Source organism: Plutella xylostella, chromosome 24 (genome assembly GCF_932276165.1).
Source record: "Plutella xylostella chromosome 24, ilPluXylo3.1, whole genome shotgun sequence".
Classification (NCBI taxonomy): Eukaryota; Metazoa; Arthropoda; class Insecta; order Lepidoptera; family Plutellidae; genus Plutella; species Plutella xylostella.
In genome coordinates this window covers 4,895,330-4,913,187 of record NC_064004.1, presented here as the reverse complement: position 1 = coordinate 4,913,187, position 17,858 = coordinate 4,895,330, and the positions used below count along the sequence as shown (strand labels likewise).

The following is a 17,858-nucleotide window of genomic DNA, read 5'->3' as shown; positions in this document are numbered from 1 at the left end:
TACATTTATCTATCCGATTAAATTTTCAACTAATATTTTACCTAAGACATCCACATAAAAAATACTGAAATATAAACCTGAAAATAGATTCTGCATGCAACGAAACGCGATTCGTCATACTTCCTTCGATTTTGACAGCTCACCAACCTTGGGGCGAAATCGGCTTCTGAAATCGAAAATAAATGTAGATCTTGGGGCCCCAACACCTGAAAACTATACTCGCAGCTCGTGAAACTAAAGTGAGATATCAGTTTATTTCATTACGTGCACTGTTTGGCTATTTGCTTTTGAGTACGCTTGCAAAATGTGCTATGTCTTGGTCACGATTATACTGTCATAAGACTTCGTCTTATGTAACATATCTGTCTGTGAAATAACAATTTTGTGCTGTGATAACGCTTGTTTATATCATCCCGAGGGTAAGTTATGTTTGTTGTCTCTAACTGGGCCGGTGCAAACTATGTTCACTTCATTCATAACCTATAAGGCTTGGGAAATCTTTGGAAAATCATTAGCCGACAGAGAAGTCTTGCAGTGATATTAAGTTACACTATCATTTGTTTATTTTACATCATATCCGTTGCTATTATTTTAATATAATTATAATTTTGGACTAATAAAGTAATAAAGTACAAACTTAAAAATTAATATTTTTTCTATGTTGTTTTCTCATGTATCTAAAATTATAGGAAGAGTTTTCTCTGCCTACACTTAGATTATGCTTAATGTAATATAAACTTCTATTTCATAATGTTTTTTTCACAGCCAGCAATAAAGTAAAATATAATTGCAAAAGAACAGCATTTATTGTGCTAAAAGCGAGCACCTGTATTTCTTTTTTTGCATTGTCAAGGTTAAAGATAATTTTAAACACTATCTTCATTTGTTTACAAAGAAGAAAATGATAACTAAATTGTTAAGCTACTGATTTATTTGATTTTTATATTAGTTATGGTTTTGTCCTGATTTCAAGCTTGCAATTCTAATAATTTTAAGTGGTTGGGGATCTATTTTCTCTATTTTATTCACACTAAACTGTTACATTGGCACTTTGTGAATTTTTTTATATACCTATTTAATAATTTTTCAAATGGGGCGATCCCCTTCTTTCAGTATAGCATATGTAGGAAAGGCTAAAATTACCAAGGAACAATTTGATTGGACCATAAGTTCTATACTTTGCTGGAATCAGCTATTTTTGTTGTCTTTGCAAAATATCACATTTGAAAAACATGTTATTTGGTAATTTTTGCCTTTGCAGCATCTAAGAATATTTATTTATTTAGTTATTGTCAAAAAGTTGCATGTGTATGTATTTTTTGTGGTGTGGGGTGCATCTTGTTCACAGTTTTAATGCAAAGTTTGTTTTTATTTAATCATTTTGTATGGGCAATGTTGTTGTGAAATGAATAAATATGTTTTGCTAATCACTCATAGGTATTATAAATGTTATCTCTTGATAATTATAATTACTTGCACTAATAATGTTAACCCTATAATCTGAAATTCCTATGACTCATCAAGCATTGTTTTGTTGCTAAGCTAAAGAAATGGTTCATATCTGTGTATATTCTGATTTAACATTCACTGGATTAAGTACTTTGTACTTTGGAATACCTATTGATCTTTATTTTTCTCTCTGCATGGAAAAAACAGATAAGATTTTATTTTTATTTTATTACTTATACACTAATACATTTGTGAAATAAACATTTTCAATGTATTCTCTAACTTACTAGAACTTTTCTTCTTTTTCAGAACCCCTACAGCTCCACTAAGACAAAACAGCCAGGATGTTACGACGCTGCTCCAAACACCTGCAGACCATATACCGGAGACAAGGCCAGGGTCTCCGGTTCCGGTCCACCGAAACCCCCAAACTGTGCACCCTGCCCCGAGTGTCCGTCAAACTAAACCAGGCCAAGACCCTCGCTGCCCACAACCAAACTGCCTCAATCCACTTCACCAGCCCACTCTTCGAGGAGCAAGATGTCACCACCCCAGCTTTCCCTGACTCCGTCTCTGAAGGAGACGTCAAGCTTGACAAGAAAGTGGGAGACGCAGTTGCAGCCGATGAAGTCGTCCTAGAGATTGAGACTGACAAGACGGCCATCCCGGTGATGTCCCCAAGCCACGGTATCATCAAGGAGCTCTACGTGAAGGATGGAGACACGGTCAAGGCTGGTCAGAAGCTGTTCAGACTGGAGATCACTAGCGAGGCTCCGAAGAAGGCTGCCGCTGCTCCTGCAGCTGAGGCGCCTAAGGCAGCCGCTGCGCCGCCGCCGCCGCCCCCGCCCCAGGCCGCTGCTGCCCCCGCCGCCGCCGCGCCGCCTCCTCCCCCTCCCGCGGCCCGCCCCCCTCCCTCCGCCGCGCCCATCTCCTCCATCCCCGTGGCCGCCATCCGCCACGCGCAGGCCATCGAGACCGCCACCGTGAAGGTCCCTCCCGCGGACTACAGCAAGGAGATCGCCGGCACGCGCTCCGAGCAGCGCGTCAAGATGAACCGCATGCGCCTGCGCATCGCCCAGCGGCTCAAGGACGCGCAGAACACCAACGCCATGCTGACCACCTTCAACGAGATCGACATGTCGCACATCATGGCCTTCCGTAAGAAGTACCTCGACACTTTCACGAAGAAACACGGCATCAAACTTGGCCTAATGTCTCCCTTCGTTAAGGCCGCCGCCAACGCTTTGCTCGACCAGCCTGTGGTCAACGCTGTCATTGAAGAAAACGAAATAATTTACCGTGACTACGTTGACATCTCTGTAGCCGTCGCCACACCGAAAGGCCTTGTCGTCCCGGTGTTGCGCAACGTGCAACACATGACGTACGCTGACATCGAGCTGACAGTCGCCGGCCTAGCCGACAAAGCTAAACAAGGGAAGCTAACCATCGAAGAAATGGACGGAGGAACCTTCACTATCAGCAACGGAGGGGTTTTCGGGTCTCTCATGGGAACCCCAATCATCAACCCACCGCAATCAGCCATCCTCGGCATGCATGGTATCTTCGAGCGGCCGGTGGCTCAGAACGGCCAAGTGGTGATACGCCCCATGATGTATGTAGCGCTGACCTACGACCATAGACTAATCGACGGTCGCGAAGCCGTCATGTTCCTCAGAAAGATCAAGGAGGGAGTCGAAGAGCCCGCTTCGATCGTCGCTGGATTGTAAAGAGCTGATAATTGTCGCGAGTACGTAAGATTACGTATGTAAGTTACCACATAGTAAATCGACGCCGAATTGTGAACGGGCCTTTAAGGTGATATACTATCGGATGTGTCCGCTAACATAATAATATTAATACAGTTTTAAAAAATACATAGATTTTCGATGTCCGATAGTATGTCGTCTAAAAAAGGGCCAAGTTTTGAAATTATTTATTGATCGACCTCGAGTAGTGTGTCTAGGTGCGGCGGAAGACGCTAAAATTGTATTTATTTGTAAATGTACGATCGGTCGTATTGTGTGTTGTATTATTTTTATTGTTTTTAAGTAAAACTTAAATATTTAATAAAATAATCCGTACATTTCCTCTAAGACGAGCTTATTTGTTGTTTTATTGTAGTTGTTGACCTGAAAAAAAAACTTGTACCTACAACTTTTAAAATCTGATTAAGTAGAAACTTAACCCTTTATAAATACAAACAAAAAAGTATTTCCACCCATAGAGTAGCTATATTTCAGCCACTGCCTATAACTAAAGATACTATAATCATTATCAGTACCAAGTGGGAGTTTTTTTTCAGTTGTTAAGAGGGAAGTACACTACTTGCTCGTCCATACAAAAAGAGAAAACGTTTTACTATCCAATCTCCATGATTTTTTTAGTAAGTAAGTACCTATGTTATTGACACAAGGAATTACTAGTTTTATAGCTTTTTCTTTTTACTAAATTTTCTATAGATTCAAACTTATAGGCACCTTAAATAACGTAAATAGAAAATGTTTTCCTAAATATCGATTTCGCTAAAGGTATACTCATACTCTCCTCTTAACTGTTTGTAGGGAGAGGCGCCACCTAGCGGTACGCGCGCTGTACTACCTTGCGCGTTTAGTTTTAACTGCTGAAACGGTAAAACTCTTGCTCTAAACCATCCGATCCCGCTTATCATCATAATATCAAACTCGAGCCCACGAAGATATTAAAAGGGAAGATGTTTCCATAGACAAGTCATTGTTAGTAAACTTTCATCATCAGTCAATCATCATCCACTGCTGGACATAGGCCTCTCCCAAGGAGCGCCACAACACTTGGTCCTTGGCCTTCCTCATCCAACCACTACCGGCTACCCGTCTAAGGCCATCAGTTCAGTCTAGTAAACTTTACCGCCCTTTTAACTAGGTACTACTCGAAACTTTAACCCTTTATAAGGCAAATACCTAACAAGGGCGTACCCAGGATTTCAGCTAGGGAGGGGCAGCTCATACCTATTTCGAGATGATGGTGGGTCGGGTATATTGTAACAAAAAAATCATGAAAATTAAATTTAATTAAGTTTCAAAACAAAATATTAATTTAACAGTCATTTAGTTTCTAATAGTATTTAATTTTAGATTTAATATTTTAGCTTCGCGGGAGCATTATATAGTGCGTAGCTAACAGAATACCTACCTACTATAACGAATGTTGTACAATATTTAATTTTAACGTAAACGCAGGTATTACCGCCATCCTTAAGCCATTTTTTGACTTTGAAGATCGAAAAGAAAGGGTTTTGGTTGATCATTAAATATAATTGGCGCTGGTGCGCCTCAGGCGTCACAGTAAGTTAGGAGTCGATGGCAGTCGCCATGGCCGAAATCGGTCGGAAGGTCATCAAATATAATATTTTTGTATAGGTACAATAATTATACAGTGTGTTGTTTTTCGGATCCAACAAACTTTAAGGGTTAATTCTACGAGTAATTTCATCGAGAAAACACCCCCATGTGTGGGGTCAAATCTAAATATTCTAGAAATGGCGGCCATTTTAAAGTTTTAGATTAGTTTTTTCTTCTTTGTCATAAAAAATCATATGTCGAGATTTAATTAAACGCCTTACGGACATGAAATAAAATGATTTTATCCGAGATTTAATTAAACGCCTTACGGACATGAAATAAAATGATTTTATCCGTAAATAGTAATTTCTATCAAATAAAAATATCCACAACTGCTAAAAAGGTACATAAAATAAGATAAAAGCACCTAATCTAATTTTTTGACGTAAAAAAACCAATAAAAAATCTAGATTTACTTGATTTACTTTCAAAGTAGCCCCTTTGATGATATTTAAAACTATTTGAAATAAGCTAAACAATGATACCAAAACCGTATATGTACGTCGAGGCAGTCAAGAATGATTGAAAGTTCAACACACACCTAACGGAGCGCCGCAGCTCAGGTAGCAATCGTCACGTGGTGGGGGCCGGTAATACCATCAACTGCTTCTATCAGTGAGGGCATTACCGTTTATTTTAAATGTAAATTTTATTGTATTTAAATATATAAAAACTTGCAAAAACCTTCAAAAATACTTAGTAAAAACGTTGAATAAGTTATTTTAGAATTAAAGTCAAGAAAATTATCAATAATTTTATACAAAATCTCTTTCGTATTAAACCAATGTTCTTACGGGTCCGATCTTGAAACTCTGTCAAAAAACCTGGTAATAACCCGAGAAACTATTGAAATCTTTCTTTTTCTAAAAAAAGCTACGCATACCAATTAATGTCTTATTAGATGCATATCACACAAACGCAGGTAATTTGAATACATTATATGTCTAAAACCGACTAGTTAGCTCAGTAAATTGATCTTTCTTGAAGGTGGCGGTGATATCTTCACTTTTTTTTGGATGGCGTTGATCGCTGCGTTTACCTTAGATAAAAGAATATGAAATCAAAATATCTGACTGGAAATAAAATATATTTTGTTTTTCTAACACTTGTCTTCATTTTGAGCAGAGTAGGTAACAAGTTTTTAATTCCCACTTGGCCGGAAAATTTATTTTATTTTATCTTCTAGGGGGGGGGGCAGCTGCCCCCCCCTGCCCCTACCTGGGTACGCCCATGATACCTAAGTTAAACATTGTAACAATTTCCACCTTAAGTGCCAATTTCTCCATAGTCGGTTATTTAACCGACACGGATTGATTTATAAATTAAACGTCATCTCCATATAAAATTCATGACAGATGTGTCAAAAGTCATCCACTACTCCCTGGTTATGCCCTAACTGTAACGGAGGTGAAATTGGCACTAACTCCATGGCATAGAATTCAAAATAGTGTGGAAAACAGCCAACGTTGTTCCCGTTTATAAAAATGGTAGCAAACACAGTGTAGAAAACTACCGTCCCATCTCATTGTTGTCTACCTTGTCAAAAGTTCTAGAAAGGCTTGTTCATGATGCCATTTATCCAATTTTGCATCCTATCATCATACCTGAGCAACATGGCTTCGTTAAAAACAGGTCAACGATTAGTAATCTTATTGTTTATACTAACTTTTTATTCGAAAGCATGGATAATCGAGTTCAAGTAGACGCAGTGTATACAGACTTCTGCAAGGCTTTTGACAAGGTGGACCATGTTTTGCTCATGCGTAAGATTGCTTATAATGGTATACGGGGCAATTTGCTGCGTTGGTTCTATTCTTATATTACCAATAGAACTCAAAAGGTTATTATAAATGGTTTCACCTCTTCCATCATTACTGTCTCGTCCGGAGTCCCCCAGGGGTCTATTCTGGGTCCACTTCTCTTCACTATATTTATTAACGATATAGGCAAGTGTTTTACGCATTGTAAGTTCCTTCTTTATGCCGACGATCTCAAAATGTACCGCCAAGTTTTTTCATCTAAGGACTCACTATTGTTGCAACAAGATTTGGACCGTTTGTCTGTGTATTGTACGGAGAACAAATTGCAGTTGAGCATACCCAAATGCAAAAGTATAACCTTCACAAAGAAAATAAATGTCGTAGAATTCACCTATAACCTCCAAAACACACCACTTGATAAGGTTGCAGAAATAAGAGATCTCGGTATAATTCTCGACGATAAATTAAACCTAGATACACACATAAATACTATTACCAACAAGGCCTTCCAGCTTTACGGTTTTGTAATGCGCACATGTAATAATTTTAAACGCCCAGAAACTTATCTATTGTTATTTAAATCCTTAATAAGGTCACAACTAGAATATGCCACTCCCATCTGGAACCCCCACTATAATAAGTATAGTGAATGTGTTGAATCGGTGCAGCGTAAGTTTGTTCGATCGGTGAATTACAGATGTCTACGATCTAAACTATCTTACCAAAAATCACTAGTTAAGTACAGTTTACTTTCTCTAAGTGACAGAAGGATACTTTTGGATACCATGCTACTGTATAACATTGTGCATAACAGGTTTGACTGTAGTTCGATTACAAATAATATTTGCTACAGAATACCGAGTGGTTCTCAGCGTATCAGAGATACATATCCTCATCGACTGTTCCTTACCAAACTATGCAGAACAAATGCAGGCCAAAGAGCACCCTTGTGGAGATTGATGCACAGTTACAATAATTTGTTCCTGGAAGTAGACATATTTACCTTGTCTGCAGCTAGATATAGAACCTCATGTCTCAATATTATATGTGATCTAAGTGTGCGTTCATAGTTATTTATTTGTAACTACAAATCCTTATATATATATTTTTTGTTTTTTGGTATTCTTGTGAAAGCAGCCTAAAACCAATTTAATTTAACTGTTAACTTGTGGAAAGCGGTGCTGGTTGTACAATTACCATATATTTTAATAAGTTCTTTGTTTCTTTAGTATTAAACATTGTACAATTGTTTGTTTTCCCGAATAAAATAAAATAAAATAAAATAAAATAAGGTTGCAATATTTCAGCCACTGCCTGTAAAAGGATTAAGTACGATAGTTCATACAACCTACTAGTAGTAAGGTAACTATGGCGCTCCTTGGGAGGCAGAGGCCTATATCCAGCAGTAGTGGGAGTGCTAGCACAGGACGCAAGACGTGACAAAAGTTTTCCGTCGCACTCGTGCTCGAGGCCGCGCGATGTGAGTGAGCGCGATGGAAAACTTTGGTCGCGTCTTGCGCCCCGTGCTAGGCCGTCTGATGATTGATAAAATATGACGCAAGACAAGAATGACCGACTTGGTGACGATTTTCTATGTTTGCTATAGTCCGTTTCCATGGCAACCAGAAATAATGCCAGTCAGTTGTCATCGTAGATTAAAAACACGTCACGTTTCTACTTAGATTATGAACAAAATATTGTGAATTAAACGTAATAACGAGAGGAAATGTAGTTAATAGACACAAAAAGTGTAGATAGAAATGTTAAGGTAAATTCAGTTGCTTTTATACGATGATTTTTAGTGACCTACATTGATGGTTACAACTGATATGCCCTGGTTGTGTCTCAGGGTAAGAATAATTACTTATAATTATTTCAATAATATATTAGGAAAGCCTTTTGTAATTTATTTTAATATAACTTTATTTACTTTAGTTGTGCTTAACTTATATTTACTTAGATAGAATACTTTTTATTGCACATCTACTTATTTTAATAAATATTTTTTCAGTTTATCAATAAATTGATTTAAAATAATAAATATATACCTATCAGTGATATTAAATTATGCAAGCATCTATAAGGAAAACTGGGGTAAAGACGACTAAAGTTAAAGAGAAATCTAGTAAAGAAGAAACACCTACCTCGTCAAAAAAGGCTGAAGATGATAAACTCAAGAAAACGTCTCACAGCAGTCTTACAACGCCAAGAAATTTCACCCAGAAATCATCCGCTTCTGATATCTACTCACAGGCTAAGAAGACACCAGCGTCTATGACTAGAGCTCCAAAAAAGGCGCCAAGTTCCACTATTAACTCAAATACAGGAAAAACCCCTCTTAAATCTTCGACAACCCTGAAATCGACATCATCTACCACTTTAGTAAGTTCGAAAACAAATGATAGAAAGCCTAAAGTACCATCAAGTTCAAAAGCAACAAAAAATAGAGAAGAAGAAAAGACATTGCCAGTATCGTCGTATCGTAGGAAAAACCCCCCAAAAACGGGTAAAGACTTGCCCTTTCTAAACGTAACTGTCAACTCGCCACCTGTGAAAAAAAAGTTGATTGACCATTATGAAGAAAAAGTTAATCCAAAGGAGGTTAAAGAAAAAAGTAAAATCTCTAAACATGAAAGAGAAAATTCGAAGGAGGTTAAAGACAAAAGTAAGATTACCAAAGAGGTTGCTGATAGACAGCGGAAAAACACAAGGACATTGCAAGATGATGAAGTCAAGGTTCTGACGTCAGAGGCTGTAGATAACAATGCTGCCATGAAGAACTTAAATCATAAGTTGACAGCTAAACCGAAAGCTTTTTATGTCGATTTGGATGATGATAAGAAGCCACAGGTAAGACAAGCCAAAACTTAAGTTATGTTAATTTTTAAACTTTGTAATATTCAAGTAAGCTAAGTCATATCTCTTAAAAAAATCATAAATAGTAAACTCGTTCCAAGATTTCAATGACGTCATTAAACAATCATGTTTCCCAGACTTTATATAGTTTTCTATTTTTAGAATAGTTTTTCGTTCAAAAGTCAAAACACGGACTTTGTCACGTTTACTTTTCCAGTTACTATAGTTACGTGAGATAACTAACACTTTTCTCACTGATGCTTGATACTTTTTCGTATGTTTCCTGTGAAGTGTCCTTTGTCCATGGATGATGAGGATTATGATAAATCCAATTCTCCTACCTCTCCTACCAGAGTGGCATAACCTTCACCCAATAGTAGACTGCTGTTGGGTATGAGCTTTGATGATGTTCTGCATTTCCAGCCGAAGTCATCTGCCAAATCACCTTCAGGCTCCGAATTGAGTTACGAAGATGACTTCGAGAGTTACGAGTCGGATTTCGAGTCGTATCAGTCGGGCAGCAGTTCTGCACATCACGACGCGTCTGATCCGTCTGACGATCCATCCGAGGATTCGTCTGATGGAAGCGTGAAGGGATCCAGCAAAGAGTGCCAAAGAGACGAGAAGGATGGGAAGGATGAAGAGAGTATGCTGGATTCTGGTAGGATTTATCGGCATTCTATAATTTTGGCATTCTTTCTACTCTGAAATAATAATATCTAGGTGTAGGTGTCACTATCACTTACGTACTTTAGATGCAAACGGCAATCGTAAAAAATAAACCTATGTTTAACTCTGACCAGCTTATTGAATAATATTGACTCGGAAAAGACCTATTGTTCAATAGTCAATAGAGATCGAAATTCGCACTCACGCCTTGTACTAATGTACTCCCTTGCGGGGTAGGCAGAGGTGCATTGCTGCACCCACTTTTCGCCAGAGTGTTAAGTTAGTCCCAATGTAATAGGGGGCGGGCCTATTGCCATTTTACGGGCACATCCAAGACCCGAGAACAAATATCTGTGATTAAACAAATATCTGCCCCAGCCGGGAATCGAACCCGGGACCATCGGCTCAGTAGTCAGGGTCACTAACCACTACGCCATTCGGTCGTCTAATAAATTCGCCCTGCGAATATTAGCTGATTGCGTGACGATTATTTCGTGACAAGTACATTTACCCGGCAGGTAATTTCGAACTCCGCGAAGCTCAGAAGTCGGCCAATAAGAGCCGACCTACAGCGGCCATCTTGGATTTCATAGAGGAAGGATCTGAAGACGTTGACAAGAAAACCTCTTTGACGGATGAAGGGTTTCAAGATATGTCTCAGTCCAGCGCAGTGTCGAGTATGAAGACTGTTTCGCATGTTGATGTGCTTGATAGGTGAGGTACTTCTCTATTTGAAAAGATTTAGGGCAGATTTTTTCTTTCAATAGTCAGATAAAAGTTATCTGAAGAATAATTCTGATGCTTTCGCATGTGAAGTTTGGTATCAGGCAGTGACAGCAACAATTTTATTCCTCAGATAGCATTTATCTGACCATTGAGAAATCAGCCCTTAGGTAAAAAATAACGGTCATATTTTATCGTTTGCATGATGTTATGACTAAAGTTCGTTATAACTTTTCAGGCCTCTTTTTATAGACTTCAAAAAGTCCAAAGAGAACAAACAAAAACGTCGCAATAGCGAAAGATTACAGCAAAGAGCTAAAGACTTGTTAGGAATGATCAAACTACACACAATGTCATACTCACTGTTCGAGCTAAAACCCATACCTTACGACCTGTACATGGCAACATTTGGAAGAACTAATCATACACAGATTGCAATACAGACGTTTGATGATGGTATCTCTGAAGAGGTGCAAACTGACGAAATATTTCAAAGCAATAAATGGACGCAGTTTCCGGTAGATTTTTCAAAAAAGGAAATGCATTTGACAGATAATCCTGTCGAGAAAAGACAGAAAACTGACGAGGATTACTTGAAAAAGTTCACGTTTTTACTAAACAACAAAGAAGTGGATGTCAAAGAACAGAAAAACGTTGATAATCAATACAAGAACAATCCGTTGAGAATATACTTTGAACAAAAAGATGGCGCTGGTTCCGATCAAATGTTGCCATTGGAAAAATATGAGACCAAATTAAAAAATACCGAACACAACGGTGATAGACTAAGAAAGTTCCTCAAAAGAGTTGAAGGGAGAATTAGCAATATCTTGACTATAAATAGCGGGAAAGCTGCACTTTCAGATTTAACAAAACAATCTAAACTACCGTTTAGCGAAGGTTATGTCCAGTTAGACTACAAAAACTTGGAACAATATAAGTTTTTGAAGTACCGAAAAGTCTCAGAACTGCTATTCTCAGACACAAAACCCAACATACTGTTAACTATACACATGAAAAACACAAAGAGTATTTCAATGGAGCAGTGTCTAGTTTGTCTATGGGACATTAGTGTTGCCAGTAGCACGCCTTTAAAAATCCTCGTTGCTATTGATAATTTGTCAATTTCCCGGTTCAGAGGAAGCTCAGACGGTCTTTTTGTTAGTGCTTTAGATGATGGGTAAGTATACATTTAAATTGTAAATAGGTAATACTTATAGCAATATGCTTTTGCCGTCATCATCGTCAATAGTTTTTCAACTGATCATTGAGTCACCTCCCAAGGTCAATACATTTTTAACTACCTAACCACCTACCAATCTAAGCTTGTATAGTAGGATGGAGATCCCTCCACGCTACTATTGCTTGTGTTAAAGTTATTTTTAAAAAATCATCCTATTTTAGGTCAATACATCTTTGGGACTTATCGGAAGAGGCGACGATATTGAAAAGCATTGCCAGTGACAGGAAACCTCCGGCGCTGCAAGAGATCCGGACCGAAGGACGGACTCAAACGGAGATCGACAGGGAATGGAATCTGAGGAATAGCACTGTCGATTATGATACTGAGGTTGGTATAGTTAATCACAATATTGACAATAGTTCCATTTAATTTAATAGTTAAAACATCATATTCATCAGTCAGTAATCTTCCACTGCTGGACTATAGACAAAGGCCTATCGCAAAGAGTTCAACAATACTCTGTATTCTGCCTTCTTTATTCATTCACTACCGACTGCCATATAAGGTCGTGGGTCCAGCGGGCTGGAGGGTGTCCAACGCGACGACGCTTGCCTGTTCGTGGTCTCCACTCAGGAACTCGTTTGGGGAGTAAACGAGTTCCTGAGTGGAGACCACGAATCGGAAACGGTTGTCGGTTCTTCGGCATATTTAAACGTATCAAGAAGTCATCTATAATTTTGTTTCCCAGGAAATACCTCATTTCTTACAAGCATGCGCGTACACATCCAGCGCTTTGAACGTAACCGCCGCTAGTACCATAGACTCGATAGTCGGCCTAGAGCTACTGGGCAACGAACACACGTCATACAGCCAAGATGGCGGCAGAAAACTTATTGGACAGGTAAGCCAAAAAAATTAGCTTTTGTGGTCACTTAAAGATGTTTTTTTTTTCAAGTAAGTAGGTATAAATGGAGATTATTTTCGCAGGTGTGCTCTCTCCAAAGGATAGGAATTTTAACAATATGGTTGATAATACAAGAGAAGACAAAACACCAAGAGATTGACATCGGAAGAGCGTTCTGGTCAAAGATGAAACTCGAGAAAAAACAAACAATTAATCTTTTACAACACATAGACATTCAAATAAGCGATAATTCAGAAAAGGAAATTAACTATTTTAACTTAACAGCAGCAAAAAGGCGTTTGAGCTTTAGAAAACGCGACAGAATCGCGCGAAAAGACGTTTCCCGCCAAAACTCATCTGTCAATTCTGACAGGCCAGTCAGTGCTGCCAGATTAAAAATCAAAAAGGCTGAATCGATGTTGCCAGAAAATTGGGAATGTGGAATTTTATGTACGGATTTAAAAGTACTGCGTTGTAATAAGATAGATAATTACTTGGTTGCCAAAAATTGCGGGGAAGTGTTGTGTTGTACAAGGATCGCCGGTGCTGTTAAAGTTAATAAATTTTGTGTTACACGTAAGTATTAACTTTTATTAATTTGTCGTCACTATAACTTCAATCGAATCCACCAACTCCTAATAAATGTTTTTGAACTATTTTTAACCCTTTGGTCCTTACAAATAAACACTGCTTCTACTACCAGCGATCTGAGTAGCAGAGGCTACCATGCCTTTTAATGGTCCTTCGAGCCGGATTTTTCCACTCAAAAATCTGCTATAGTACACTATTTATACATTATAGCATTCAACAATCTTCTAGCAGCGCTGCATACATATTGCTGCTGTGATATTGCTATTGCAGCCTTAGATTAACAATAAACGAAATAGATGCAGCAGCAGTAGTTTGACCGACCTAAACAATACCTTTACCCCCTCAACAGCAGACAAGTCGACAATAACAAGTCTGCAGTCCTCACCCGAGGGGTTGCCGTATTTCCTGGCCGGTACCGACTCTGGGACCGTGCATCTGTGCTGTTTGCGAGAGGCGAGGGTGCTGCTTACACTGGACAGCAGGTTAGCTGAGGTTTTTGTTCAGGGAGTTGTAGATGGCGCCACCGCTGCTGTGACTTGTTAGCTCTCTTGGGGGAAAACACACAAGTGGCCGATTCTCAACTGAGTACCTTTCGACTCTAGTGATAAAATTCCTTTGAACATACAAAATAATTATCGAGAATCATGAATATTATATGAATCTACTACAGATAAATGTACAGTCCCTAACGGGATCTGGCGTTATTTTAGTCCCGATCTAATACGTAGGAATTATGTTTTAAATATGAGCTTTAATTCTGCACTAGCAACTTAATTTACCCCTAGGCACGATACATGCATAGTGAAATAAACAACTTGTAGGCATTTTAGACCTTAGGGATATACACAAAGGTTCCATTCGAGAGAGCTTGGTGTTGGTACCCAGTTACACCCCCATAAAGAATAGAATAGAAACAACTTGTATATTCGTTTTCACAGAAACCTGCCCCCGTCAGCTAATGCAGAGAGGTGTCAGAGTGACTCCAAGGGGCGCTACGTGGGGACTGTGGCGACCAAACCAGGCGCCTTGGACACACATGGGGAGTTTGATCAGGTAGTTTGAACAACAATAAGCCTTTCGCGTGGATTTGTTATTATAAATCTGGGGTTGGGTTACTGTGGCAAAATAAAATAAGAACTTACTGGACTTCATCGCCAGTAAATCAATCGTTCTCTGCTAGACTTCACTCTGTGCTCGGATCATGCCTACGAAAGGTTGCTGGCTGCCCTAGGTTCTGCTACTTCCGGTCGTCTTGTATGGTACACCAAGACGCCAGGACTGGAAGAAACCAGGATGGTTTTAACTCAGCCCGATTTTTTGCTATTGCCGGGTGAAACCGTCCTTGTTTCTGGTGCGTTTTGTAGGCATGGGTCTTTAGGGTTGTGTCCAGTTAAAACTCCGTAACTACGTTTGCCACCCACGCACATCCGATCCCAATAGTAACTGTATTTCAGCAAATATAACACAAACCACCTCTATAGCAATATGTCTTCCTCCAGGTGTCCATACTCCGCTGCTTCTGGCGTCTTCTCCGCGTATACGCGCAACGCTCAGACTGCACCCTACGCGCGTGGGACCTCGCTACTAGTGACATACACTGCGCGGGCGCGGGGGCGGCCGCGGCGGCGGGGGGAGGAGGCGTCATGGTACGTAGCTATGTATAACTAACATACTAAATAGTTACCTACTACTAAGTAAGACGGATCAGATACATACAGGTAAATAGCCTACACCGAACGTGAGTAAGAAAAACGACACTGCATGAAATTAGCTGCCGCTACACGGGTTCTTTATCGACGTAGATAAAGGTCACTATATTGCGATTCGCCATAAATACGGCGCTGTGATTGTCGTAACATTTGTTTATCGACATCGATAACGAACCCGTGTAGCGACCGCAGGCGTGACAGACTGTAGGAAGTTATAACGCGCTAGTACGTAGAGTGATCCTGGCGTTTACTACGCGTAAACGCGCAACGCTCAGACTGTTCCCTACGCGCGTGGGACCTCGCTACTAGTGACATACACTGCGCGGGCGCGGGGGCGGCCGCGGCGGCCGCGGCGGCCGTGCAAGGGGGCGTCATGGTACGTATCTATGTATAAATAAGGACTATACTTTGTAAATTATAGCATGAGCCCTATGACGTTTGATTGACAGATGTCTGCGTGTAAGTTTTCCCTTGAAAACAAACAAATGTCAAAAAAAATAAACAAAAAACCCGACCGGGGATCAGCAGAGGGTTCACCATTTAGCTGAATGTTACTTAGAAAATGGCCTTGTGTGGCGGTCAAGTTGGTACCTGCGATACTTTCCATTAACATTAGGACTTGTTTTCATCTTTTTAGCGTGCAGTCGTGTTTTTTTGTTTGTTTATAATTATATTTTTTTATTTGTAACTTTTTAGATGTTTTTATTTTTTTAAAATTTTACGTCAGTAGTCGGATTTTAGTTCATGAACATTTTTTATTTCAATAATTTTGGTGTTGTTATTTAAATACCTACAATATGCATATTTTTGTAATGTGCAAATCAAGCCCTTTCATTTGATACCCCACACGGCATAGTTGGAAAAAAAACATACTCCTTCGGCAGTCGGGTAACAAAAGCTCACTCATATCGCGCGGTTTCGGAAGCGAGTGCGACGCAAAACTTTTGACACTCTTGCGTCCCATGCTAGGCTAGCTGTGTTTACTATACCATTAAACCCTGTGTAAATTTTAGGCAATACTGACGCCTGAAGGCGAGGTGCAGCTACACCGACTGAAGAACGATCACAGAACTCACGATAACATCAGCCTGTTCAACAAATATGTGGCGAGACTGTAATGACATAAAATTATGTACCTAAACCTGACTATTCAGGGTGTTAGTAATGGGTACCGTAAGCCGTAAGGGGGTTGTGGGAGTCTTGTGAACAATTTCACGTGACTTTTTACTTAAATTTAATTGAGTAGAGAACGATGTCGATTCTGAAGGCAGAAATTCTTATTTTAGAGCTGTCAATACCTTCATTTCTTCAATTAAAATTCGACTCTGTGCGTGTTCCCGTAAACAAAAATTTTAGCTAGCAAAATTTCTACTTTGACAGCGTTAAAACAAGATTTCCTGCCTTCAGAATACCTACCATTATTTTATTACAAAACGTCTCGCGGTACAATAAAATTAAAGATATTTACCTACAATAACGAGCAGAGTGTAATACCCTTTAGGCTTACTGTACTTACCACCCCGTATATCTTTATTATGTACCTATCGTTAGTTGTAAGTCCCGTGTAGAAACGGAATTTTGAGCAATAGTTAAGTGCCTTAATAATGAGAAATAAGCTTTAGTAGTGAATTATTGGGAAGTCTATCCCACTCTGCGTTCGCTCCGCCGCCGCGCGCTTCGCGCGTCGTCGTCGCTCACTTGAGTGTGATAGCCTTCCCAATAATTCATTCCAGATTTTTGTAGATAACATAAAAAGTTGAGTTTTTATTTTTTTGTCGCACTTCTTCAATGACGAAGGGCGCGAAGCGCGCGGCGGCGGAGCGAACGCAGAGTGGGATAGACTTCCCAATAATTCACTACTAGCTTTTTATATCATAGTTAGTATGTATTTGATGTTACTTACCAAAGGTTACCATTTTAACATACGTTAAGTAACATCAAACAACTTATACAAGTACCTATTAGTTTTTTTTTCACAAAGTTCACACAAGGGGTCGACCATTAATCACGGGAGGTCGTTTTTTTCATATTCGATTGAGAAATAGCGCTTTTTGACAAAAAATTATACACGTGATGTCTAACGAGACATCCTCCCTCCCCCCTCGTGATGTTTCGTGATGTTCTCCGTACCCCCTCCCCCCTTTTGAGCCTCACGTGATTAATGGAGGGCCCCCTAATGTACCTACTTAAGCTATAAGTACATACATTATATTTCAGTGGTATCGGTTAGTACTTTTATATTCATATATACTAAAGTTTGTATGCACACATAATATTTTTTACACCTTGAAAATTAATTATTTATTAATATAGAATACTTACAACTGACAACTGTTTTTATTAATTATAAATTCAAATCGATTACGCTCCTGATATCAAAGTTAAAAGTATATCCTGATATCAATTGCAAAAAAATACAAGTTTACAAAATATTGTAAAAGTTTATTGCGGTCAATAAATAAGGTACAGACAGGACATTGCATATAAATAATACTAAAATAACGGCCTGTTTCACGATGTCTAATAATGGATGGCTACCTGTGGTATAATAACATGGTGTCACTGTCTAAAACATAAATATATTTTGTAATAGAGAGTGAGAGCATGTCTTTTATCCCACCCACTGGTAGTCATTCA

The 17,858-nt window shown here is 39.2% G+C and overlaps 2 protein-coding genes across 3 annotated transcripts; both read left to right on the top strand.

The window, feature by feature from the left end:
- Positions 1-81: 81 nt before the first annotated feature.
- Positions 82-3,552, top strand: LOC119691956 (dihydrolipoyllysine-residue succinyltransferase component of 2-oxoglutarate dehydrogenase complex, mitochondrial). Of its 2 annotated transcripts, none has more exons than XM_038110742.2 (2): positions 82-239; positions 1,759-3,552. In XM_038110742.2, exon 2 carries the CDS (start codon positions 1,794-1,796, stop codon positions 3,174-3,176), a length of 1,383 nt encoding a protein of 460 aa, XP_037966670.2. In that variant the 5' UTR covers positions 82-239; positions 1,759-1,793; the 3' UTR covers positions 3,177-3,552. The 2 variants fall into 2 exon arrangements, with proteins under 2 accessions (XP_037966670.2, XP_037966671.2); XM_038110743.2 differs by lacking the exon at positions 82-239 and adding an exon at positions 261-419.
- Positions 3,553-8,100: 4,548 nt separating this feature from the next.
- On the top strand, positions 8,101-16,835 carry LOC105395082. The gene is made up of 13 exons (XM_048629761.1): positions 8,101-8,436; positions 8,598-9,436; positions 9,866-10,103; positions 10,630-10,825; positions 11,073-12,014; positions 12,239-12,404; positions 12,766-12,918; positions 13,005-13,497; positions 13,862-13,994; positions 14,451-14,565; positions 15,012-15,162; positions 15,497-15,597; positions 16,235-16,835. Exons 2-13 carry the CDS (start codon positions 8,654-8,656, stop codon positions 16,337-16,339), a joined length of 3,576 nt encoding a protein of 1,191 aa, XP_048485718.1. The 5' UTR covers positions 8,101-8,436; positions 8,598-8,653; the 3' UTR covers positions 16,340-16,835.
- The last annotated feature ends 1,023 nt before the right edge of the window (positions 16,836-17,858 follow it).